Raw genomic sequence first — 27,114 nt, forward strand, 5'->3', positions numbered from 1 at the left:
TATAAAACAGCAAAAAGAGAAGAGAAGTTAATACACATCCTGCATGCAAAAGCCAGGTTCTAAAACATGGATCAGCCTTTCAGACTAAAAACTGCTCTATCCCCATATGCATATCCAAACAGCTTGACATAAAACAAGACTGTTCTCCCAAATAAATTAGTAAGACAGTATAAATAAAGGCATATAGACCATTCATAAATACTCTGTTGGCAATAGAACACACTGGAGTTGCCTTTGCTGATAGCTGCATTAGCAGCTGCAGTTGGGCTGCTGTGGAGGAGGGGTGTCCTTTAGCTGTGTGTTCTGGTTGCTGGCAGCAATGGTGGGATTTGTCTCCAGACTTTCTGACATTTTGTCACAGATGATATCCACAAGTCGCTCAAACGTCTGCTTGACATTAATGTTTTCCTTGGCACTTGTTTCAAAAAATTCAAATCCTAAGAAAATAAATAACATGTTTATGTTCTAGGCATATTTCCGTATCTCAAATAAATATGCAAACTTCTCTTGAGAAGGAGACACTCAGAAAAGAAATACATGAGAGCACACATATGAAAGAAGAGCAGTTAAAGTTGTAGCACAATTGGAGTAAATACAATAGTGCTTCTGGCTTTATACAAGGCCAGATAAAGTTACGACCACTTCAAATATATTCCATTAGAAAAATCCTACTTTAACACAGTTTAATCTAAAAATTGATACCTGTTTCAGAGTATTATTTTAGGAATGCCCTACAGCCATTGGGAACGAGTAATCTGCTGCTCCATCTCTCACTGTTATGTTTCTCTGAGCATTATTCAGTTGGAAACAGCCATTTCCATTGTGTTATTAAGGTGGTGCCAAAATACAAAATAATACATGGAAAAGTACAGATAAAAAGCTGAGCAAGTCAAGAAAAGATTTTTGCAATCTGGTATTTACTAAAGTTAGACATGAATCCATGGGACCAAAGGGATTCTCAACTCCACAAACAGAACTAATTAAAAAACAACAACAAAAATGCACATAAGGAAGAAAACATCTTAATTATTTTATATATAAGGACCTGTTATTGATTCATTCTCAGTGATTACCCCAAAGGCAAAAACCAGAGCTTTCCTTAGCCCTTAAGGGACACTAGAAGTTTTTATGGAGAGAGACAGCTGTTCTGAGCTCTCCAGAGACAAGTTTTCCTACGTTCTCTTCTCTGTCCCCATTTGTACTACATCTCACCTCTCACATGTGTCTCATTCACTTAGGCCAGGTTTGAAGCTTGGACATCAGCATGCAACCTGAAAGACTTCTGCTAGTGTTGGGTCTTCCCAAGTGCTTTTTTCTTTTACAAAGCATTTGTGTTCTTTAATTTATTTTTATAGGAATTTTCCTACATTTTTCCCCAGTTATAGCATTGCTGACCCTTTTGCTGATAATTCAAAACTTTCTTCCATTCCTGTCTTTCCACTGACTATGAGTTCAATATTGAAATAGTTTACAAAACATCTGACTCACTGGTAATTTTACAGAAGCCTTTGTACAGTCTGGCTTAGCCTTTGCATAACTATTTTGATTCCTTCTGATTAAATCTAAATATTAATGCCTTTAATTGTGAGAAAAATCCCTGTCAGAAAATTTCAATTATTTGAAACTCCTGGCAGAAGGACAGAAGGCAGATCTTTGTGGGTCTGGTGGTTTGGTTTGGTTTGGATTTTTTAATGTTTTATTTTATTCTGTTTTGAAGGCCACATGAAATTTAAATGCAAGTACTTTGTTCACAATAGTATTATGTATTCAGTATGCCATCTAAACAAAATGTAATCTACACATTCAGTCCTATAACTGTTTTCCATGCAGCTTTTGCACTTTGAGTTCTACCCTAGAATTACTGCAGATAATTATATTTAGCTTGTAATGATAACCCAACAAGAAGTAACAAGCAATATACAAACTCAACTCTGCTCTGATTTTTTTTTTGTATTTTTAATTTACGTAGGGTGCTGGACTGAAGTATCACAAAGTACTAAAATGTTTAAATGTATAGAAGCTAAGTACCAGCAAAAGCTAGTGTTCAAAGGGAGTTTAGATAGCAACAGCTACAAATATAGTACAGGGATTTGCTTGGTCATATGTCTTCTGTTAGTACCAGGAAGAAGCAAAAGGGTTATCTCACCAGTGTTTTAATACATTGCCATAAAAACTTTTCCATTCCACATTTCTCTGCAAAGTAGGAAAACTTTGAATGATAAAAGACATTTTACGAAAATTACATGCAGGGCTATAGTTTGAATCTATGTGATATTGCTTTTGTTTGGCTTTGCTTGCACATTTCCTTTGTTCTAAGCTATAAGGAAAACGAGGAAAGCCAGAGTAACATCACTTGCTGGTGGCTTTGGCCCTCCTGCAGGGCTCCATGCAGGTGAAAGCTCTTCAGATCACTTGGCAGCTGCTTGAGGAAAGGAAGATCCTCCACAATTTCAGTGTGATGTGTTGAAACCCAGATGCAACTCTAGCCCAGCAACACAGTCAAGAATTTTCCACAGCTCTCTACAAGAAGGAGGAGGAAGGCAGCTGTTCCACAGGGTAGAAGGATTGAGTGACAATGGAGGAATGATACACCAAAGCTTTGGAGATGATAGATAAGAACACTGAATCTTAAGGACATTTAGGAGTGTAGCAGGTTTTACAGTTATAAAGATGGAATAATGAGCACATCAGATGATCATGAAATAGCAAATATGATATCTAGGTAAAAGACTTGGACAGAGAAAAGAAGAAAATGAAAGCAAAAGTCACAAAGAAGAGAGGAGGCCCATGTCAAGAAATACTGTTACAAGGATAGGAACAAGAAAACAGGCCCACTATCATGGTGAGGATGTTTTGTAAAAGAACATCATAAAAAACTTACAAGGAATTCTCCAAGTCAAATGGAGGGTTAGAGAGTGACAAGCACAAAATAATTTATTCAGATAAAGTACAGCTTTAGGGGTGGTGATGTCTATGGAATTTCAGATATGATTTTGATATAAGAAGGAAATTGCAGCCATAGCAGTGGTGTATTTAGATATCAGGCAATGATAGTATTCCATTACCTTAGACATTAATTGCCTGGACCTTCTAGGCTAGACTTTGCTGCATAGATGAGTGTTGGGAGTTGGTTCTTTCCCTTTTCCCTCTGTGGAATTTTCCCCATAGTCATGCTAAGATACCTGTTGACTGGGCCCTGGTGGCAAGGGGGGGGGGGGGGGGGGGCGGGAAGAGAGAGAGGAGGGAAACCCCTCGATATCCAAACATCCAGAAGAGCAGACAGAAGGCTCTGGCTCAGCCCATTTCCCCCGCGGAGTTCGGACAAGAAGGACGATCGCCGCCTCAGCCCCATCCCTGCCATCCCAGCACCGGGAGCCATCCTCACTGCTGTCAGACCCTGCCCTTCTCCCTTCTCGCTGTAACCTGCCACCATCCAGCACTCTGCTGAGCACCAGGACCCACACCGTGAGCGGAGGGCTCTCTCTCCATCTCTCTCTCCCCCTGGGACAGCTCTGCCATCACCCCCAGCCCTCCTGTGGCTCTGCAGGACCTGCCCGGCCCCAGCACCGGGAACTGCAGCTCAGGGAAAAGATGCCTGCAGCCAAAAAACACTGGGACTGAGTTATTGTTCTGTTTGTGGGTAATTTCACAGCTGTTGTTGTTCTTGTTTGTCTTGTTAGATATACTAGTAAAGAACTGTTATTCCTACCCCCATATCTTTGCCTGAGAGCTCCCTTAATTTCATAATAATCTGTAGGAAGGAAGGATCACATTTTTCAGTCCAAAGGGAAGCTTCTGCTTCCCTTAGCAAACACCTGTCTTTCAAACCAGGACAATGAGACAATGGACAGACCTGAGAGAAAGTGGCTGAGCACCCAATTGCCTCCACAACATAACTAATTCTTTATTCTTTACTGGAACTGTACAGGTGGGAATTTTGGACAGTAGTGGAAATTACCTACTCTGTATAGGCCTATGATGGGTGCTATTTATATGCTTGGATGTGCAAATAAACATCCATCTTCCCAAGAAGAGAACAGTGCATACATTTGAGTTCCTTCCAGGCAGTTCCTGCAGTAAAGCAGATGCAGCTGCAACACAGGTGAGACATTTGTAGATGGTCCATGGAAACTCACAGGTGCAGAAATGGAAACACAGCAATCTTTGAAGCCAATTAAGACAGTTAAGAAAAGCTTTGTACAGTTTCTGGCAATCACTGTCAAAGCATCATGGTATGTACTGAGCAAGTAGGACCAGCTGGATTACAAAAATTCAGCAGGAGTTCAGAATCTCATCTGATGCAGACAAAGACACCATTATAAAGACACTCGTAAGAGAGGCTCCTGTCACACCCAAATAGCAACTGAATGTCCTGGGCAAGAGATTCAGTTTCTCATGTGAGTATTGCCTTGTGCAAGATATGCCAACAAATTTAGATTGGTTCTTTTGGCTGGTTTGTTTGTTTTACCAAAACCCTCCCTGTGGAACAGTTTCTATAGGACCTATACAGAATTTTTCCTAGCAGAGTGCACTTGGAATCAGCACTTGAATTCTGTTTGTTTTCATTCTGTTATGGAAGGTTTTGCAGATCTTTTTTCCCCATGACACCTCCTTCTCTCCTGACTCATCTTGCAATTATTTTACTAATGGCTCTTAGACATCCTAAGCTTCATAAATCCCTGTGTATGACAGCCTAAGTTCTATGATTTTCAATACTTTCTTCAGGGCTTTTTCCACCGCTCATTATTAATGGAGTGAAAACATTCTCCATGAGGGTGTAAGTGTGAAACAAGGCTGTTATCTGGTGATGCCTGGGGAAGCAGAGCTCAAACACCATGATCCCACCACCTGTGATGATCTGTACTGCTGATGTGGATGAGGCCAGGCAGAGGAGATTATTCCAAAGACATGACAAGCCCAAGAGGTAAGTTGGTAGGTAAGGCAGAACAGAGCTGAAACTCAGAAAATCCAAAACATCCAAGTGTTACCTGAACATATGTAAATAGTGTATGGAACATGCTACACGATATTTTAAATGCTTATTTTGTGTTTAATTCAGTTTTCCTTTGCTGACTCTTTCCCTCTTTCTCTACTACTGACTCAAAGAAAGCTGGCAAGCTCTTGGCAGCTCCCACAGAGCACTACAGCAGCAGCGCTAGACAGGGCACTGGCAACTGGTGCTGCTGCTCACCTGGTGATCTACAACACACAGAGAGCAGTTAGATGGATGGCTTTCCTGAATCATACACACAGCCAAAATTACTGACTTTGTACCCTCTCTGCCTCACATGTGTGCTGGCTCTGTAGAGGCTCCTTCATGACTGCTCATTAACACTTGTTTATGTCTGCTTTCAAAACACAAGGAAGAAAAAACCCAGAAAGCAGTCACAAGCAGAGAGAAAAACATTCTGCACCCTCTCATCTTCCTGAGAAAACATGACATTAAGAGCACAGGCTAGACTGCGAATTTATAGCACATTTCCACAGACAATACAGACAAGACCTCTGCTGATGTTGACCAGTTGATAAGGAAGGCATTTTGGTTTCTGAGTGTTTGTCTACAACAAAGAAAATTTAATTTATCACCCCTGATGTTATCTTTTACAGGTGTCCACAAGGGTCTATTGCCTCAATAGCTATCCTTCTAAACTTTCATGAAGACAAGCTTGAACCATGGTCCTCAGTGCTGCTTCTGTGTCTTGTTCAATCCAAAATTTGAGCAGTTCAAGACTGCAGCATCAGAGCAAGAAATGGCTGCAGGAAGCTGCTCCCTTTGTAAGAGTGGGATGTAAAAGGCAAACTCCAAGAAGTCATGGGAATTAAAAATTTAACAATATCATTGCATATAAAGGAAAGGAGTTAATAAGGCCTTATTTTCTTAGAATTGCATCCTGTGGGCAGTTCTGAGGGGGCGCTGGCAGGCACTTAACTTCTTGTCTACTCTGAATAGTACCTAGTAAGTTTTGCATTCACATACAGTCTGTCAATCAAGATAACTGCAAGACCTTTCTCCTCTGCTCAGATGTCCACTTCCTCAGAACTGTCAATATCTTTTAGTCAAAGAGATAAAGAACACACGCGGCATGACTGCAAAGGTCACCTCTCCTAGGAAACTGAGCTAAAGGTAGTTGGAGACCACTGCTGCTCTTCAAAGTATCTCCCAAATCAGCAGCTATCTGGTTATGGCAGCAGTTCTGGCTTGTTGTGCTTTGCTCTCTAAGTCAGTAGGATGGGATCTCTGCTGTCCTAACAAGCTCAAGTGCCAGACTACAATAAGAAAATTATTAAGACAACACTGAGCCTCAGAACAGGACTCTGCTAATATTATCTCAGTGAAGACTGGTGCTTTATCACCATTCAAGATAGAGAACTAAAAGTAAGGTAAAGATTATTAACAGAAATGCTTAGGTATTTATCCAGTCTTTAGGATGGTCGAATTTATTAACAAAAACAAAGCTAAAGGGAGACTGTCATCTGTGGCAGAATGGACAGACCCAAGGAGAAGTCACTAGTCATGCTCTAGCTAACATCTCATTTTCCAGTCTTTCAGAACAGAAGGTTTCATATAAATTCCAGTATTTGTAAATTTGTATTGATTTTGATTGTAGTTTCCAGATACCTTTTAAATGAGTGTATTTGGGCAATAAAATACATTTCTAGCAAAGATTTTTTTGTGTGTGTTTACAAGTTAAGCAAACCCTTGCTCCTCATTGTTATTAAATAACTTTGCTGTAATGCAGCTCCACAGTATGTGAAAGCAATGGCAGTTGGCTTTCCCCCTAGTAAAAGAACATCCTGGGGACAGGAGGCTGTAATTGGTCTGCCAATAGCCTGTCTGTGTTGTAACTAAACAGAAGACTGGTATTTGTCAGAGCTGTCAGTCTGTCTCTTTCGCCTGGAACTAACATTTGGTTGTTAGAAAGAGCTAAAAAACAGTTAAAGATGAAAGTTTGAGCAGGCATATTATAGCACAGCTCAATTATTTTCATTTTAATGCAAATTTAGATGCAGCCATATGTCCATGCTCTCTAAGCTGTGGGTGACCCTGCCTTGTGCACCACAGCCTTCAGTCAGTCACGGAGGCAAAACAGAACTCACTGTTCTAGCAATCTGTGTGCTGAGGCATCAGTGTCCACTTGGTCCCTGATTTAAATGCCAAAATTACATCATTAAAAATTGCAAGAAGTTCTCTATTTTACTAAAATGCTTTAAAGTATATAAGTGCTGACTATATTTCTATTTATTCCATAGACAATCCACATACTGCTGAGAGCAAATATTCATGAAGACAAAAAAATAATAAGAACTATATTCTATGCCCTTTTTCTGGTAATGATTAATGAATAAACTTCTTCAAATGTGTTTGTTGTGATTACCAAATCAATACCAACCTTGCACTAATTATTTTTCTTTATTGGATGGTTTGTTACATTTCTACATATTCTTGGACTTATATTTATAGGAAGAAAAGTTATGTGACTTTATTTGATCTCATCTATTACCATTTAACTGTAATTTTAATCTTTTCATGATTCTATTGTGTTAAACAACCATGAAATAATTTCTGGAAAAAACACTTTTAAAAAAGTACTGAATAGGATGATAAGGAATGGCTAATGCCATTCTTTGTGTCTTTCTGCCTGGAACAATTAAATATTCTGGGAATTGCCATATGGAGAAAAAAAAGACTATGGCAGAGCTCTCTGAAACCCAGAGAAGTATACAGCAGGTAGCAGCAAACAACTGTACACTTGTTGTAAGAGTATAATAGTGAAGAAAAATAAAATAAAACTGTTGGGAGGCCAATTCAAAGGAGAAGCAGATTACAGATAAACTATACATATTTAAAGGACATTGTGGGTGATATGATTCTATATGGCTTCAAAGACATCATTGTACAAATCCACCAAAAAAAATTACAAAAGGCCTATTGAATATAAATGCTTTGCATTTGTATCATGAAACCCATATATAATTTGCTATGGTCAGAGAAAGCATCACAGCATGTTTGCCAGTTTGCATCTTTCACAAAGCACCTACTACCCTGCTTGTAGCTATGATCCATGGGGGCACTGCCATGTTATTAGCAATAATAACATTGTCATGTTATTAACAATAAATTAAAAAAACAAAAAACAAAACCAAAAGAACTTCAAAGCAAACAAGACATATTCTGACCTCATAAACATTCTGAAATTTTCCCTCAAGGACAGGTCTGGGTTCCTAACTATTCCTTCAACCTTTTGTGAGCTTTGAAGACTGCCATGAGAAAGGTATGCAGAGGTACCAGAGGACACTTGACTAGTTCAGTAGACCTCCTGCAACAGTAATGAGACCAATTGCTGATTCATTTATACCCCTTGTTTGGGTTACACTTGAGAAATAAGCCACAACAGAGATTTGAAGAAATGAATGATTACACTTTGTTAATAAACTTTAAGGCCACACTTTTCAGAGAAGTCAGGAGCCAAAAGGAGGCCCCATTTTCCAGTAACGCTATTCTCAACAGAACACCATGTTTCCCGGAGGGCTAAATACCAGTGCTCTTTTTGACCTTTAGAATATTCACCCCAGAAGGTACATGTGTTAATCTTCTCAGTGACTTCACATAAACAAGGGCTGAAAATAAAACCACACTTGAGAACAGAAGGTGTCAACGTGTAGTTTTTTGTACAGCACTCATGAACTGTATTTGCTTGTGACTGTGATCAACACTGAATTCAAAGGGCTCACAGTTTTAAAATATCTAGATGGACAAAAAAAAATCTATATTGTTATTTTAAATACTTATCTGTAAGAGATGTTATCAATTTACTGCAATAGAAATAAAAGACAGTCCCATGTGTAAAACACAATGGGTGCTCTCCAAACCAGCCAGCAAGGCCACTTCACTTACAGAAGTTAAAGGAAAGACTTTCTTCTGCTCTTCCTGCACTCAAACCTCATTCAGTTTCTGGGAAGATTTAAGAAATTATTGCAGCTATACAGGAAATATGTAAACATTTGTGTGTGCAGTCTGACTACAGTAATTGATGGGATCAGAGACAAAACTTATCTAATAGAATAATCTGCCCTTGAGATAGACACAGGATATATATATCTGAGAAAAGAAACCCCCTGAGTATATAAATATGGAAATAGAGGATAATCTTCTTCAATAAAGATTGAATTTTAAACCCCAGGATTTAGAATTTGCTTTAAAGCCTGAAACACGAGTTTTGATATCTATCTTATTACCCTTTTTTCTTTTTTTCAAGCATCGGATATTACATCTGAGATTTCTTCACTGTACAACATGCAAAGTTCCTTTTTGTCTTCATAAATCCAACTGGGGATGTTTTGTCAATTCACTACATTTTTTTTTTATTTATAGGAATATGGTTCAAGGAATAGAAATTCAAATTTGTTATATGACTTTAAAAAAATCTTCAAACTCTATAGCGAAAATTTATGGTTGTTGCTAAACATTTCAGCAACTAGTCAAAATTTGCGGTAAAAATATACAATTAGATTTTTGGTATCTATTTGTCCAATAAATATACTTTCCTATCTCAAATTGCAATGAGTAAATATTATAAATGGTAAAAACAGATATAGATAAATAAATGTATAAACATGACAGGTTTTTCAGCAAAGACAAATATCCTCTGTTAATGGTTTTGTTGCAAGAAGTTTGAGAAACTCAATTCCTAAAAGAATATTGGAAAGTATTCTGGAAATAACCATCTGTTAAATATTTCCTGTCATCTTTCAAGGACTAACTTATAGTATCTTTAATGTATTCTTTTAAGGATATATTTTTTTAGACATATGCAACACTTACTAAAAGAGGTGCAATAGAAAGGCATGTTATTCTGATGATATTGTTTACTAGTAAAAGTAACTGTACAAGTAGAAAAAATATTTTTTATAAAATAAGGTCATTGACCTATAAATATACATAACTTAAGAACCACAAACATGAGATTAGATCTCCTCTTAAAACATCCTTTCATCCACCTACCTTTATAGCAATAGTGACAAGGATATCTATATTACACATATTTTGACCAGATTGAGCTTTTATCACACACAGTTTTAAAATAAATGGCAAACCAATGCCCATAATTTATGATTCTGTGTATAAATTGACCTCTAACAATGCCAGAGTTTGATTTACACACCTGCTGAGCTTACTATCCAGAAATCAGGAAATTTGAAGGAGAAAAGAGGCTGGTAGTAGTATTACAATGATGCTCTGGAGATTTTCTATTAAAATTTGGCCATTGTCACTTCAAAAACATTTCATGGTATGAAAGGATAACATTGTTGTGTAGAAACAGAAACAACAGAGGTACTCACAGCTTAGCAATTTTCTGTGTGAACAGAATTTTCTTCCCAGAGGGGAGACTTTATGAAACAAATTCATATCTACAGTTCTGTGGATGTACAGTAGATCAGTGGATTATTTGTTTGCAGCAGGAGTTGAGTTGGACAGTAGCATATTTGGATTATTGGTATTGCTAATGATAACCCAAATCTACTCAAGTTGCAAAAAGGTCAAAGGTCTCAAGGTCTTGTAAGCTTTTTCTGCAATTTCTGAATTTCTCCTTTCCTCTCTTTTTCCTTTTTCTTTCTAAATGTCTTTTTCCTTTTCCTTTTCCTTTTCCTTTTCCTTTTCCTTTTCCTTTTCCTTTTCCTTTTCCTTTTCCTTTTCCTTTCCCTTTTTTTTTTTTTGAGGAGACAGTGATTGTTTTTTTCTTTTTGTTTGTTTGTGTTTTTTTTTTAATTTATTTGTTTCCTTGCTCCATATCATAAAGGCTGTAGAAATGAAAGGGAAGCAGTGAGTGACTATTCTTTTACAATGAATGTGTCATCAGCAAGTATTTACAAGTACTGTAGCAATTAATGGCATTTATTTGTGCATTCTCACAAACAATCACAAAGCTTTTGTCATGTCTTTTCTTACCAAGTTGCTCTGCTAAATGTTTTCCCCTCTCAGTGAAGACTACTCGTTCATCTTCCATGTCACATTTGTTGCCAACCAAAATAACTTGGGCATTATCCCAAGAGTAGGTTTTGATTTGAGTTGACCTTAAAAGAGAAAGGGAGAGTGAGGAGTCAAAGCAAAGCAAATTCCCCTTAAGTCAATTTCAAACAGAGTTGCAAAAAGATTACAATACTGATTTTAACAATTAGGGTAACATTTATTCTGTTTAATTACAGATTTTAAATAAACTAAGGATTATCTGTCATGCATCACTATTACAGAGATAGTATCAATATAGGTTTTACTTTTGCTTACTAAAAATATTATTTTCTCCTGCCATCAACATTCTTCCTATAATTTTAGGAAGAAGAGATGGTATTCCCATTTTCACATTGTAATATAAATCTTATAATCTAAAAACAGAATTCTGAAAGAAAATCAGCAATGTATTAATTTCTTATCTTTTACTTTTAAGATCAGGATGTAAATTTAGCAGCAAAACTTTAAAAATTTCAGTTTGTCTTCCTTCTGTTGTTTCTCTCCTGCACACCCATCTGTGTCTTTGATCTACTGGAAGGTCAGTAACACATTGTGTGTTAAGCCACAGGCAAGGCTGACTTACCTTCTGACTTACCTTCAATTAAATTATATAAGCCTTAACCATGACTACAGCTGAATGGAAGTATCTGAGGCCTTGAAACACCCTAGCCACTATGAGTGCTGGTGGTGAAACAGCTTACAACGTTCTCTTTGAACATGAACAGATCATGGGTGACTTAGATCCATACTCACGGTACTTCTCAGTTGCTGCCTGCAACCATTCTGCTGGTACCCAGATCTGTTCTGTAGAAGGAAAGCTCCATGGCTTCTGACTGAGAGCATACTTGCTCTTGAAGGTAACACAGGATGCAGGGGATTTACTCCAAGCATTTACCCTTTGTCTTGGACCTGTGATTGTCTGGCTCTAGGCTCTAAGTTTTTGGTGGGATATTGATATTTTTCTGTCTCTAAATGATCAACGGAAAAGGAAAAAGACAGAGAGCATACCTCTTTTTGCCAGGCTGTTCCACATCATTTCCTACCTCCCTCCCTCCTTAGAAAATACTGGGTGCTTAGGAAAATGGCAATAGAATAGAAACTAACTTCTATAACTACACATTTATGAGAGGATGTCCTGGAAAGAAATCCTGTGGCATATCATGGACCTTTTCCTCAAAATCTCTTGGACAAAAGATTAAATAGCTTCAAAAATCTGTGACCTATATGTTTTGGAAGTTGGTCTGCATGGGTACTGCATGGGTGTGTTCACTAGGAACCCCTTCTCAAAGCACAGTCAGCATCTCTACACATTGAGACTCCTGCCTGCAAACTCTTAGATTCAAAAAAAGATCATGATCTAGTCTAACAACTGATTCTAGTGAAAGACAGAAAATTGATCAAATCTCCCCAGTTGGCTTTGCTTAGTGCAAAACCAGAGGAATGGCCACAGGCAAAAGATGCTATCATTGTGACCCTGGGTCCAGTGCCATTGCCTACAGGTTCTGTGCACGAGTCAAGGAACCTCTAGGCCATGTCTGATGGGTTTGCAGTGCCAGGCAGAGAAATTTAAAGTGAAGGATCACTGCCTTTAGGAATGTTTCACTTTATCACAATGGCCAAAAAAAGCTGAGGAAAGTCCCAGGCATTTTGTGCTACAGCGTTCCTTTAGGCCTGACCTGGTCTTTTCTTCAAGAAGTAGACACTGTGCAATTCTAAATCTGTTTTAATAGTAATTTGAGTAGGTGTAAGGTACTGTGATCAAAGAGAAGTCAGACTTCCCCATACACTCATATTTTACTAAAGATACCATTTCTCAGAAAAAAAGAACATGCATTCACTTTGTCAGAAATGGTGAAATTCACTTTTGGAATCATGCTGAGTGCTTAAGCAAAATATAATTATTATTGTGTATTTAACCAGAATTACATTTGTCACCACAGCAACTTTGCAAATACTTGTACCTCAAATGTCAGAGTATGTTAGTCCATTAAGGACTCTAAAAGAGCTTAGCTCTGAACAATTACTAGTTGTGAGCCAATTTATTCTCTTTATGTCAGCAGGAAATCCAATACATTTCAAAAGCAAAATATACAGTAAAGATACTAAGCTTTACAGAAGGAATTACATACATAATCTGTAAAGTTGAAATGGAATAAACTGATGAATAAATACAACCTGAAGAAATATCATCACACAACTGCAAAGAGCATTCATTCAACTATGTTTTACAGACTTCACCTCCAGAGCTCTACATGAGTTTCTTTCATTAAGAATGTAAGGTACCTTCATTTTATGGCAGCCAGATATGATTTGTTTAATTGTACAACTACAGTCTGTGCATTCAAATTCAGACATTTTTAAGTCTGTCTTGCTTTTGTCTCATCTTCTAGTTACATGTTTTTTAAGTAACAGGAAAAGAACTTATCCTTGCAAATAAAACCAAAGGCTTACATTTTGCAAAAGACTGTAGTGCAAAAATATAACTGGCTGAAAATTAGTCAAATATATTCATAACCAACACCACATCAGCAGAAGATTGATTCAAAGGATATGATAGGCTTATCACTGTTATGTTTTCTTTTAGACATAAAGTTCCACTATTGGGTTCTGTAGATTTTGATTCCCACAACTCCCCACCTAAACCAACACATAGGTTATTTGAATAAATAAAAAAGAATTTTCTGTTCCTTGCATACATGACTTTTCAAATGACCAAGGTTTCTGATTAATCCAAAACACAAACAATTGTCCTTGTAAAGAACTTCAGCCACAGGAAGATTGAATACATGAAAAGGCAAAGATGATGTTTGCAGTAACCTGAAAAAGACAGCTCTTGTCCACTCTCAGTGACCTGGTGTATGCCAATAGTAATTTACCCTGTAAATCTTTCCCTTTCTAGTTCTATGGTAGGCAGGCAACCTGCATCACACTTGAATTTTTAAAACTAATAGACTCCAGAGGGGCAGATTGATGGAGGAGTGAAATGATTCATTACTTCCCATGTTCAACACCACGCTGGTCCTTCCTGCACTACAATTCTACCAGCCCCTTGTCAGAAAAGAACACTTGCTGAATGCAAATGAAAGCAATGCTATTGGCTTATCTTAAAAGTGTGAGATCTTCAAATAACCACCCAGGCAACAGTGGCAGGGGGGCCTATGTGTGCTCTTGGTCAGCTTGAACAAGGTGACAGAATGGGGTTCAGGAACATGCAGCCCTGGCTGGCTGAGGCAGCTGAGATGCTGGAAGCCAAGGTAGAGAGCACAGAGCAGTATTGGAGAACTGCTCTGATGTTACTACTGTGGAACCCAGACTGCTCACATCAGATTAGATGATAAAAGCTTATCTGTACATCCAAAAGAAATAAAAAACCCCAAACCTAAACAAAAACCTCAAACAAACCAAAACCAAATTAAAGAAACTTCTATCTCTAAAAAAATGCCTGTTTGTTTTTGTATATTTTTTTAAGTTACTGTTATGTTGAGTCTATTAATCCTTAAAATTCTCCAATTTTTATCTACAGCATGGTGACTGCAAAGTCCATCAGCTAAATTAGAGGTCATGGTGTAGTGGTGGGATCTGTGTTGGAGCACAGTTTATCCTCCCTCAGTTTATCTATTTGGTGAGAAGCAGTATCAGATAAGCAACTGTGAGTTTGGAAGGGTTTCCAAAAGTGTTCAGTGTCCCCAGTTAAAATTCCTGTGTTTATTTGCTGAAGAACGTGGCAATTGTTCATGCCTCTTTGAGCAGGAAAGGTTGCTCTCCAGCTTTGTCAGGAGACGTAATTTTCCTTCTGTAATTGAAGCAAAGAATTTCCCCAGTCTCCTTCTTGTGATATGGGAAAACACACCATTGCACTCTCCAACCCCTTGTACAGACAGGTATGGTAAGGGGAAGCTCTGTCATTCACATACTTTCAGAAAATAGGATCATGCCACAAATCCTTTCCCACCCTCCTTGCCTGTGAGGAACTCTGACCTGCTTCCCATTCAAGCCAGCTTTTCCAAAGAGTCTGAGATCTCATTCATACAATGAAGCGTTTTCTACACTTCAGTGTACATCATAGGCTCCATTCTTTTTCCCATCCCCTCAATGTCTCCTAAAGTCTTATAATTCCCAGCAGTACTGATAGGTTATGTGCCTTAAGAATGCCCCAGAATCTTGCAGTTTACCTATCTCCTCTCTCTCTCTCATGCTTATCTTTTGGATATGGTGAAAATGGGGCATATGTAAGATTATTCTGTATGGCACATTAAATAACTGCAATGCTCAGTCTTGATGGCCATTTGGAATTTGGCTCTGAACCAGCTGCTCTGCACTGGGTTTTTAGACCTTGCTGCAGGCAAGGCAGGGAGAGAGGTGGCCTTAGGATTCTCATCTATTCTCCAGTAAATAATCTAGTATTAGTTGGAGACAAGCCATTCAAAATATACAAACCTACCAACCAAAACCACAACTCTGCTCTCTAATTGGGATTCTGAAGAGAGTACTAAGGTTAAAAATTTGGAGCAGTCTTAGCAAAAAAACAAGAAAAAGGGTCCTGGTGTACTTGCATACTAGATTTTTGTTGTCACAGTTATTGACATATCATGACTATACTAGAAATAATTAGTAATAATGGCATTAATAATTAAAAGAATATACAAACATTTGCCATATTTTAATTGAACTGATGAATAGCTGGAGCCATACACAGAAATAGAATTGTCTTTAAGAAACAGCTCAGGATCTTTCCTCTTCTACTGACAAGGAAAATCTGGATATTTGCAACTTTTGAAATTTTTCTACTTGTTTCATCTGTCTGCTCTGCTCTACCTTCAGGCCATAAAACCTCCATGATTGTGGCTAATACAAATAGTTTTTGCTTTTGCATTTATGAACCCCTTAATAATATTGAAGCCATTGCTGGAAAACATGGAAAGCAAGACATAAAGGAAGTAATTAGCAAAATAAAAAGCTGATGTAGATGAACATGTGACAAGAATGGGGAAATCGCCCCTCAATCATTCTCAAGGAGGGTTTAAAATCTAGTGGACATTCTAGCATCTTCAATTCTATCCAGAATGCATGATATATTGAATTTGTGATGTTTATTTTCAGTCATGGAACTGAACCCTCTAGGCAAAGACATCCCAGCAACACAGAAGTACTGAAAATTGACGGAGATGGGCAATTAAAGGGGAAAAAATGAGAAAAATAAATCTATTCCAGCCTTAGTATCACAAAACAGCTATAGGAAAAGCATTTGGGGAGAAGTGGATGTGCTAAGGATATGTTTAGTGTGGGTAGCTTGGTAAGCATGGCAGTTCGAGCTGCAGATTATACTCTGGGTGGCAGGAGCCCAAGGAAAAATAAACCTGAGCTACTTTTTGCATAACAAAAGGCCTGGGAACCTGTGGTGTCAGCCAGGTGACTGGACAATTAGACACAGCAGGAACTGATGACCCCAGACTTTGGAGAGAACTTAGACTTTGAGGGTATGAAAGCCCAGAAAGTCTTTATCAGAGGTCCCTCCTCAAAGGCACCAGCTCAAGCTGTTAATTTGTTACTGCACCATGATTAAATTATTTTAAGAATACAGAGGTCTGAGACTCTGCTGTGGATGTCTGAGACTGTTATGGGAAAGGTAAGAGAGCCAGTGAGGAAACCTGGTCTGACTGTATGAGTGTGTGGTGTGTAGGGAGTCCAACAAGGCACCTGCAGGGTTACTTCAGCCAGTTGCTGTGAAGAGGCTTTGGTCCCAGCCCAGGTGGGGCAGGTGAGGCTCCTGGATGGTTGGACAGGAAAGCTTATTTTACATAAAAAATAGCGAAAGTGGGAGACATCAACCCCTCCATGTTTGCAACAGAACAGGATATATGAGTATTGCTCAAGACTGACTCTCTTTGATGTGTCAGTTGTTGTTTATACAATACTGTGTTTTCTGCCTGGATTGAAGGGCAAATGAAGAAAAATGCCTTATGATTGTGAAAAAAAACCACTGATACTGAAGAAAACAGAACAATGCCAATTACTCACCACTTCTTTTGACAGGCTTTATCTTCCTTGTGCAGAGCCAAAGAGTGCACACCGTGCAAAGAAAGGCTACACATTTAACCTTTCCTTGGAGGAAGATAGACTGATGATGCAAAAGCAGCATGACAGGTGTGACACTAACAAATTTCTGGCTCATTATCAGCCAGAAAGCTAGTCAAAATGCACATTACCCAGAGCATCACAGGTTTTCATTGTTCTGGTAATAATTGCATAAATTTTTATTAAAAAAAAAACAAAACCAAAAACAAAAACAACCCTTTCTACAAGCTTCTGAGGCCATAACTTTATTTTAGAAAACCATGAGTTACATTTCAGTTTTGACAGGCTGTAAAGACATTCAAAATTAATCCAGTTCTTTTAGAGGTAAAACTGAGCTGATCTTTAATATGTGCATTTTTATAACTATATGCAAGGAAATATGACATTTTGCAAAATGTTTAGTAACCTAAAAACAATAAAAAAATGGAAATGGATAACAAGGATAACAGCTAAAGATGTAAGAGCTGATATTCTCTGTGTGTTTATGACATTTATTCTTATTTATTATTGGTGATATCCATTACCATAATTGTAATGAGGAAGTATATGCTTGCCCAGTGATTGTCTACTCTGGGTCTGCATTTAGTAGAATGCAATAAGAACTGATATAGCATTAATAATTGCACAATTCTGTGTGGTAATTAGGATGAAGGGTAAGGCATTATAGATGTTCATCAACCAGAAATGTCTTTCTAATCAACCATGTCTAGCTGTTCCTGCTCTGCCTATGGAAGTGCCATCCCATCCAGAGCTCTCTCCTGAGTACTTCATTGAGTTACATTTCATCTTTCATGTAATATACAAATATTTTTTGAGTCTGTGATAACATGGACAGCTTTGGTGCCTTTTCTGTACAGTGCTGTTTCAAATAAGAGTATCAAGTGTCTGTTATTGTCTGAGAATTATTGTGTGACATTATAATGCAAATCCATTGGATAATGGTCTATGATATAAAATTAACATATTTTTGGCAAAAGACGTTAAGTTGAAACTCTAATTTTTACATACTTCTCTTCAGTTGGTGTTACAGTGAAGGACCAGAAGCCTACATGGCATATTCAATTTGTATTAATCAAATTGTAGATGTCCTTAGTTTTTTGCATCCTTGGCACAATCTTTGCAAGCTGCTTTTTTTTCAAAGCTGTCAAATACACCTTGAAACTGCTTTCCAACACCAGTGTAGCAAGAGCCCAGTATGAACTTAATGCATTAATAAAAAAAATGACCGTGCTGTAAGTTAGTACTATAGTCTGTATCTCTCCTCCCCAGTACCTCCTGTGCTTGAATTCTGATGGCCCTCTCTTTAGAGCAAAAGCCCTCGAGGTGGAGTTTTTTTCCTGTACCTACATTGCCAGAACACCTCATCCCTAGGCAGAGTAAGGCCACCACACACAGTACACCTGACATTGCACACATTGGAGACTATTTTGTCACAGAGACAGATAACAGAGAATTTGTGGGGAAGCTCATGATCTAATCCAAAGCAAAGTTGGCTTTGGCTGAAGGTATTCAGAATTCATAAGAGAGAGGAAATTCCTTGTCAGACAATCACATTTCTTCCTTTTCTGGTGTGTACTACATACTGGTTTTCCAGGCTTTTTGTTGAAAAAGGTAAAATGGATATTTGCAAAAACAGTGAATAATAAATAAAAATAGTGTGTTGGACACTAAGAGCAAAGAGATCTTCCAGGCAACTTCCTTGTGTTTTTTTTTGTCAAGATAAAACAAGATAAAGTACATCTCAATATTTAATTCTTATTCACAGGAGCACAAAATTCTCTCTTACAACAAGGTTTACTTATAGGCAGACCAACTAATACAGCACATTTTTCACAGTAGGACACATGTTAATGAAGAGTTTTTATGTCATGTATAATGCCACAAGCTGTGTCATATTGTGGGAAGTGATTTAACAACTCACCACAGAGACAAAAGGCTGTACATTTTAATTTTCTCCCCACTGAGAAACCCACCATTAAATTATCATCCTTCAAAGCTGCTACCACACAGGCACAGTGAAAACAATCCAAAAAAAAAAAGGAATTTGAAAAGAGATGGAAAAAATCTTTATAGGAAAATAATATTCATGGAAACAATAAAAGGAAAAATACAGACTGCACTTGCATATCTTTTTATTATCCCCTTGTTTTCACGTTCCAGATGCTTCCACATAAATGATTCTGTTTATCACCAATTTATGTTGATTGCCCAGACTGTCACTGGAATTCCAAGTAATGACCCTAATCAATCCAGCTGATCCTAACTCTAGTATATGAATAACAGAGCTATAAAACAAGGGAGTTATGAAGAAATTTACTAAAACAACTACAGCATCTGCTTGAGTATATTGCAGTTTCAAATAAATGAACAATTTACTGTTCACTTTTTTTTTCTTTCTACTTTGCATTCTTATATATAAGAATATATATAAAATGAAACAGATACAGACAGATATATATGTGTCCTCATTTTCTGTTTTTCTTTCTTACACTGATGGGCTTTTGATAATTTAAAAAAATATAGTTAAGAAAGCAATAATGATGCTGAACAAGTTTTTTTCTGCTAGCTTCTCATATCTAATAATTTCTTTTTCACTGCATATACAAGTCCTCTAACCCTGGACTGCACTGCCTACCAAAGAGGCTCTTGCACCTGGGATTACTGACTAGCTTCTCATCTCCAGCCCCAAAGAGCAGCTACCCAACAGTGGCATTTTGGGAGTAGTGAGGTTCTTAAATGCATGGTCAACTTCTTTTGTTTGGTACCAATATTGAGAGTTCTATAGCAATCATTGAGTTGGATTGCACAGGGTTATTTATTTTTTGGTCTTTTCTTTTAAATAACAAATCCAGATTCATATTCAGAATATATATGGCAAGTATCTGCCAACAGGACATCCCTATTACAAGGAACTTCTGATTAAACAACTCTAAGTTGACTCTGACTTTTTACTGTCAAATCTCATTATGAAATGCATTGCACATTTGTCACTCTTAATCCCTTTGTACCTATTTCATGAGGAATGACTTCTAAGTTTCTCTCACTTATCAAATTCACTTATTTGGATTTAATTTCCTCTACTGTTTTAGCTTTCACCTTTTTCAAGTTTAAATGAACTCTGCTATTATTTCTCTTATGTCCAGTTGTTTCAGTTAATTGTGGATTATATTTCTCATTTAGTATTTTACAATAACTCTTTTATAAATAACTCAATCTTATATGCACACAAATTGAGTCCTGAAGTGCTTGTGTTTAAGTATTAGAGATGGAGTTGAAACAAATCACACCTAATTGTAATCACTGTAATCACTGAAAAATCTTACCAGGCTACTGAAGCCACCTGTGATAAATTGTCATGATCTATCCATGTTAAGTATTCATGAAACCTGGAAGTATCAGGGCAGTTGTGAATTATTTTACTTCTTCTTGATAAGAGACAGCATTGTTTTACTGAAACATCAAGGATATGTTTCTTCTTCTGATATTATTTTACACAAAATTAATATAATTCCTAGTAGCATTTTGTCTTCAGGGTTGTTTAGCCTGTTATCCTCTGGAAGCAGAGCAATGGAAACATTCAGAACTATAGTGAGGCATTTATAGTGGCACAGACTACCACTGTGTCCTTGCAGGCTTATCTCTTTGGAATTAATTTTGCTGTGTGGATATACTTGCAAACACAGGGGATTTGAGGTCCAGAATTTTGAAATGTGGCCTAGTTTTAAGTTGAACATGTGAGCTTCTGACTTTTGTCACAGATATCTGGAACTGGATTGGCAAAATAGCAGCTATCTAATATAGCTAACTTAATTAGCTGGTGCTAACTGGTTAATTTATTGAGTATGAGTTACACAATTGTACTGGGGTTTTAGGGGGTTGGTAGGTTGCTTTTTTCCCTTTGAGGTCATGAGTATAAATTTTTGTCTGACCACATTTTGCTTTGGGGGTACTGCTGATCAAAATTTATTTTGTGAAGGTGGCCAGGGGCTAAAGACAGCAGTGAAAACCATTTCCCTGTCTACACCCTGTCTGGCACAGGGTGGCAGAATTGTCTTGCTGACTCACACGACAAGCAATAAACTGCAGGTTTATTCCTGCTGACTCACAGAAGATGGAGGGAGGCATTAGACTTCATATTTTATTTCTAGGATTAAAAATAAAATAGGATTAAAAAAAAGGTGGGAGAAAGGGTTGCATATTCATTCAGAATGTCAGTAGTGCTACATGATTCACAAATCAAAACACTGGGTTTATAGATGTGTATGGGTAATATCTTTGCCTCTCCAACCCTAGCTATTATATATTTTTATTTTCTTCTCCATCACAGTTCTGAAAACAAAAATATAATGTTTTTCCCTGACCCCAAAATACAGATTCAAAAGCAAATCCTGAGTATTGCAGAAGTTAACAGCAACACAAGCAGGCATAAATAAAACATTCTACCAAAATATGGAGATTAGATGTATAACTCTACAATGCTCTTGAAAACTGAACACCGTGGCATTTCAAGCTAGAGCCCTCTCCTAAGGCTTGTGTTGAACTTTCAAAAATAAAAGTTTTTCTTGCTTTGCCTGAGAGGTCTTTAAAGCATACTGTTTGAACCATGTTCACTAAGATTTTTCAAAGGTTACAGCTTCTTTCTGATAAAAAAAAAGAAAAAAACAGTTTAATGTTGTTTTATTGGGACTTTGTCACTGACTTCAGTGGGTAAACACCCCTCTCAGAGGACACAACCATGATCATAAACAGGTGTTTGAGTAGACAGTAATCTTTGTATGGAAAGATTAAAAGGGCAAGCATCAGAAAATCAAAAATTCATCAGGAGAATTGCTCTGTATTGTGGTGTAGAGTGAAGCAACATACTGAAAGGTTAAAAGAATAAAACATTTTCTATGCATGGCCAGAAATGAAAGTCTGCAATTTCAAATAATTAATTGTCAGTAAATGAGTTGGTAACCAGGTCTTTGCATGGATAAGAGAAAGAAGGGGCTTGGCTTGTGGCAGATTCCTCAGAGGTCAGCTAAGTAGACCTCTGTGTGCATGGCAGAACTGTGGAAGGGTTAGCACCCCTTGCCATCCAGCCTCCTTTCATCACTTGATCCCTTTGCCCAAAATAGTGCCTCAATCACAGTGAGTGTGTGGGACGGAATAACCCTTTGTTTTCCCACACTGAACAGCAGAGCTAAGAAAGATTGAAAGGGAAGAGCAAAAAAAATGTGAAAAGGCTGATGGCATTTACCAACAAAGAGGGGCTTTGGCTGATCTAATCTAGAAAAAGTCCACTATTTCAATGAAGCTAAAATCTGCATAGCAGCATTTGAAAGTAAGGTCTCTGTTGTTCACAGATGAATGGGAGGTTACAGCAAACCTGCTTCATTTATACATGTCTTTGTATGTATAAACAGCATCTGCTGCAATTAGAGTAAGAAACCACTGGGTATAAAACATTTACACCTCAGAAACTTCAGCTAGCCCTCACTGTCTTCTTACCAATGTGTGCTGCTGTGAGGTCATTTAACCCTGTAAGTATGGGGGTCACAAACCACAGACACTGACTGAAGTGGAACTAGTTCCTGTCTCTGCCAAATTTTACTGCAGTGTGAGGGTAGATTTCAAGATTTCACCAAGTCAGCTCCAATCTGGTCACTTCCAGATTGTTCTCTAAAACAAGGATTTAGTTGATAGCTCTGCTCACAAACAGAAGGTGCCCTCTATTAGAAGGCCTTTGTACAGTGGATTGTGGATTTAAAGACTGGGGAATTGCCAGTGGGACACATCAAGGGGTGAAGAGAAGATCAGTGGTGTTCTTTTAACAAGAAAAAACCCAAAACAATCAAAAAAGAGAAGAAATTTCAAGCAGGGTATACAGTCTCATGAAGGCTTGTGTTCAAAAACACAAATGATGACTACCTCCCTCAGACAGAAAGTTCAACTAAATTAATTGATGCAACTCAAGGCCAACCTGAAGCACAGACACGGGAGGTTTGGGAGGGAAAGAAGAATGCAACTGAACTACTACTTCAACTGCAATGCAATAGAACTACTCTGTTTTCTTGGGAGCCACAGAACCCCTGGGGGACATTCAGAGTACATTCACAGAAACAGGGCTGGTCTCATGAACCTAATGCTTCTCATGGCAGCCCCCTAACCTCCAGGTGAGTTTTGACAGCTTCAGTCTTCCACTTGGTTAAAGAGAAAATAATTTGAACAACAAGGTTTAAATCTATATCCTCTTTTCCCATTTCTCACAGCAGTGCTGAATAGATCAAGCATACCATAAATAAATTTTAACTTCTTTCTCTGGACATCTGTCAGTGGAAGGACTTGGAATAGAAGAGAGGATGTGACTGAAGCAAATTATGAGTTATCTGAAAGCCATTCAGTTGCATAAAAAGGGGTATGCATGAAGAGATTCTAAGTGAAAATCAAGTACATTTTTTAATTTATGTGGTAGATAATCTCTGAAGGGTCTGAAGTGCTTCACTGCACTTAAACAATTTTGAATATGAAGGTAAACTACATTAAAAAAATAAGGAATACTGAAAGTGACACAAAAGGTCCTATTAATTCTTTGAAAATTACACATTACTTATTTATGTATCATATGTGAGTGACTCAGTCTGAGAGAAAAAAATAGCCTTAATCTTACTACATCACGAAACAAATATGCTATTTTTTCTTAATATAATATGATTGCTAAATTAGAAAATCTTCCCTCCCTCTCCTCAGTTTTTCTTTGAAGGTTTTTTTTTAATTTTTGCATAGCATTAGAAAATCCTCATTGCACTCTAAACAATGGCTGCTTAAAGAGAAATCTGATGAAATACCAGTAATAAACAAAATTAAGTATCTAAAGGTAGAAGACACCTAAAAATGTTATAAATTCTTAGTATAACCAAAATTCAGCTCACTGATTCACTTCCCACTTAGTCACATAGTGCAAAGACAAATATTTAAAGGCAAGATAAATTAAGAACATGCTCTCAGTCAGTGTGGAAAAAAAAAAAAAAGAAACAACCTTTAATATAAACAACTCACCTGAAAAGGAGAGATATACAAGAAGTAGGTAGCTGCTACATTGCACACCATAAAGAAGTTGGGCCTATAGCATATATATAAGGAATATGCACAAAGCCATCTTTGGCTGCTTACAGAAGAGAAGCAGGGGTGCTGCAGGAAGATACCACAGAATCCTTATATGGAAAGAAGACAGTGTGGCACAGCATGCAAAGCAGGATGAATTAAATGTGCTGATTAAATGAACAGCTTGCTTCTTTTACTTCATTGAAGTTCAAAGCTTTCTAGCCAACCATTTTAAGCATACCTAGCAATCAAATAAATGACTTATGTTATAAAAGCCTCATGCAGAGAAACAATAGGTAATGCACAATTGATCCCTACAGGCCTCTATCACCTTTGTTCAGGGTTTTAAAAAGAATACGTAATACTTTTTAATGCAGGTATAAAGGCTAAAAGGCTGAGAGAAGAGAGACCATGCACTGCATCAGTGTTAAAGGAAACTGAGGACAATGCTCTCTATCCTAATCCTGAAAGATGGTACAAACAGCTTTTCTCCCAGCTTATACCTCAGGTATGCTGCACACTCATTCCTTGTGCGCTGATCTTTAGCTAAAAGATTAAAGGTAAAACAATCAGTAAAACAAATTGCAAAATAATCAGTGTTGCTTGGTCTGTTAAGTGTCAGTCTGCAAGTATCAGGACACCTGGGCTCTAATGCTGTACATAACAAGTATTCTGAATGTAATCCTGTATGTAACTGCTTCCTGTAAATTCATGGCAGGGAGAAAGGTAGCATAGGTAGTCCCTAGGCCTCATTGTGAGGAGCAGGAAGTCTAACAACTTTGATCAGAGAGGTAAAAGAAAAAGCAGACACATCATAACTCTTCATTCTCAGACTTAGGACAAGAGGAAAAGAAGTATTTTTGTTTGTAATCTGAAGTATTACCATATGAGTTACTGACAGATGTTAACTGTAGTGTCCTAACAGCATTTGGACTGGTTGCAATTTATACTGTGCTACAATACTTTTTGGTTGATGACATTTTCAGAGAAAGAACATCTAAAATTTGGAGTAATGCTATCCCATGCTGTGAATTTGGGTGTTGAGCTCTGCTAAACTAGCTTGGTTCTTCAAGTCTCTCAATACAGATTTATGACTCTATCTTTAGACTATCAATTAGAATATCATATAATGGTTAGAGCCCTGCTCTGCTTGACCTCTCAAAGATACATTAAACAGATTCAAACAGTAAATCAACCCTAGTTTTTATCTTGCCCACAAGTCATGAGAAGAACTGCAAGCCTCTCATTTTCACAGCTTCCAGAGGGTTTTCAGTGTAGTGTGTGATATTTGGACATGAAAAATCCACATATTTGACCCTGAAATGATCTTGACATGATCTGGCTCAATCTTTAAGTACAAAAGAAAACAGATGGAAGAAAGATTTTGTTCTTTTTTTGAAATCCCAGATAACTGCTACTGGTTGAAATGTTTCTGTACAAAATTCCTCACATTTCTTTTATGCAAAGATGCCATCAAACTCCACCTCTGATGTGAGTCAAAAGCCTGGATTGCAACACATTTCGTTATTCTAATAGTAACCTCCACACATTCTCCCAATCTGTCTTTTGTAAAAAAGTAGCATTATATTATCTTTCTTTAAATCTCTGCTGATAAATAACTTGTGCAGTAATGCCCCTTTTCAATGAATTGGCATGCTAGGACTGAATTTATTACACTAATTATTAAATATTTTACTGGCATCTTACATTTTTTCTGTATGCTTGTGCTCATGCTTTACTCAGACTCTTTAACTAGGAATTTTTTTGTTTACAGTAATGTGCAGTGATTAACATAATGGTATGTCACACACTCCATCAGATTTGACAATAACAAAGAGAGCTGCAAACACTGAGGAAAAGGCCAAGGACTAAGCCAGACTGAAGGTTAGAGCAAAGAACATGGAAATACAACTCAGTATTGGTTTGTAGCTGTCTCATTCTTGGGGACAAATAGGAGCAAGAGAGGTAAACAGACCCAGATACAGATGCAGAAGGAAGATGGGGAAATTGCATGTAGTGACGCACATGAAGAACTCTGGCTCTTGTTAGCTTCTATTGTGTTCGTGGAAACAGGACACTTCATGAGTATTTGTAAATTAAATCATTATTACACCTGAATAGGGAACAAATCTCTGCATCAGAAAGAAACAGCTGTGCTAAAGGCTGAATATAATCTATAGCCGGTGGCTATGTAGGCATCATAAATATACACACACACACCCCAATTCATAGCATTCTAAAGTGTTGATAATAAAATAAAAACAGAATGCAAACTCTTGATATTTATTGTACTTTCAAGGACTCTGTGTCCAGTTCTACAGGACATAATAGAATAAGAGTTCTTTTGTACAAAAACCATGATGGAAAATTCATATGCAGTTGAAGTACTCTAAAGAAATTAATAAAGTTCAGTAATTGCTTTCTTTTTAGTTGTGAACCACTTGGTTGACATAGTTTCTTTGGACTATTGAAATTTTGAAACTTTTTAAAGCAAGTTCAAAGATTTGGACACATGAAACCACAATCATCTAGCTACCTTTTCTGCTGGAGGTTTAGTGTAAGAGACTAAACATAATAGATATTTTCTCAGATATTTTCACCCACTGCAATATATAAACTTAACTGAGGATGAACTATAGATCTGGGGTATGAGCTGGTTGAGCTGCTGTGTTTTCCTGCTGAATTGTGTATAGCAACAATATAAAGGAAAAGTAGCTAAAAATAGGTGAAAGTAACATCTCAGGCTATTGCAGTTGTTTGTGCAGTAAACCCAAATGAATCAGTATAGTACAAGCCCTAAAAAGCCATTATCAAATAAGAGCTGGATAGGAAACACAAGACAAAAAGAAAATCAATATTTAATTTGGTGAAAAAAGAGCAGCAATATCTCCAATTTTACTGTGAAGCAGTAAAAATAACATTGTAAAAAATGACATAAAATGAGAACA

General features: G+C 37.4%; 1 protein-coding gene across 2 annotated transcripts in view; it reads right to left on the reverse strand.

Moving 5' to 3' along the window:
- Window positions 1-249: 249 nt before the first annotated feature.
- Window positions 250-27,114, reverse strand: part of RAB3C (RAB3C, member RAS oncogene family) — a 117,385-nt gene continuing 90,520 nt past the window's right edge. For both annotated transcript variants that reach the window (XM_062513195.1, XM_062513194.1), the window contains 2 exons: window positions 10,949-11,073; window positions 250-437 (listed from right to left, as the gene is read on the reverse strand). In XM_062513195.1, the coding sequence (XP_062369179.1) occupies window positions 250-437; window positions 10,949-11,073 (313 nt within the window). The remainder of the gene's footprint in view (window positions 438-10,948; window positions 11,074-27,114) is intronic.

This window comes from Cinclus cinclus, chromosome Z (assembly GCF_963662255.1).
Source record: "Cinclus cinclus chromosome Z, bCinCin1.1, whole genome shotgun sequence".
NCBI lineage: Eukaryota > Metazoa > Chordata > Aves > Passeriformes > Cinclidae > Cinclus > Cinclus cinclus.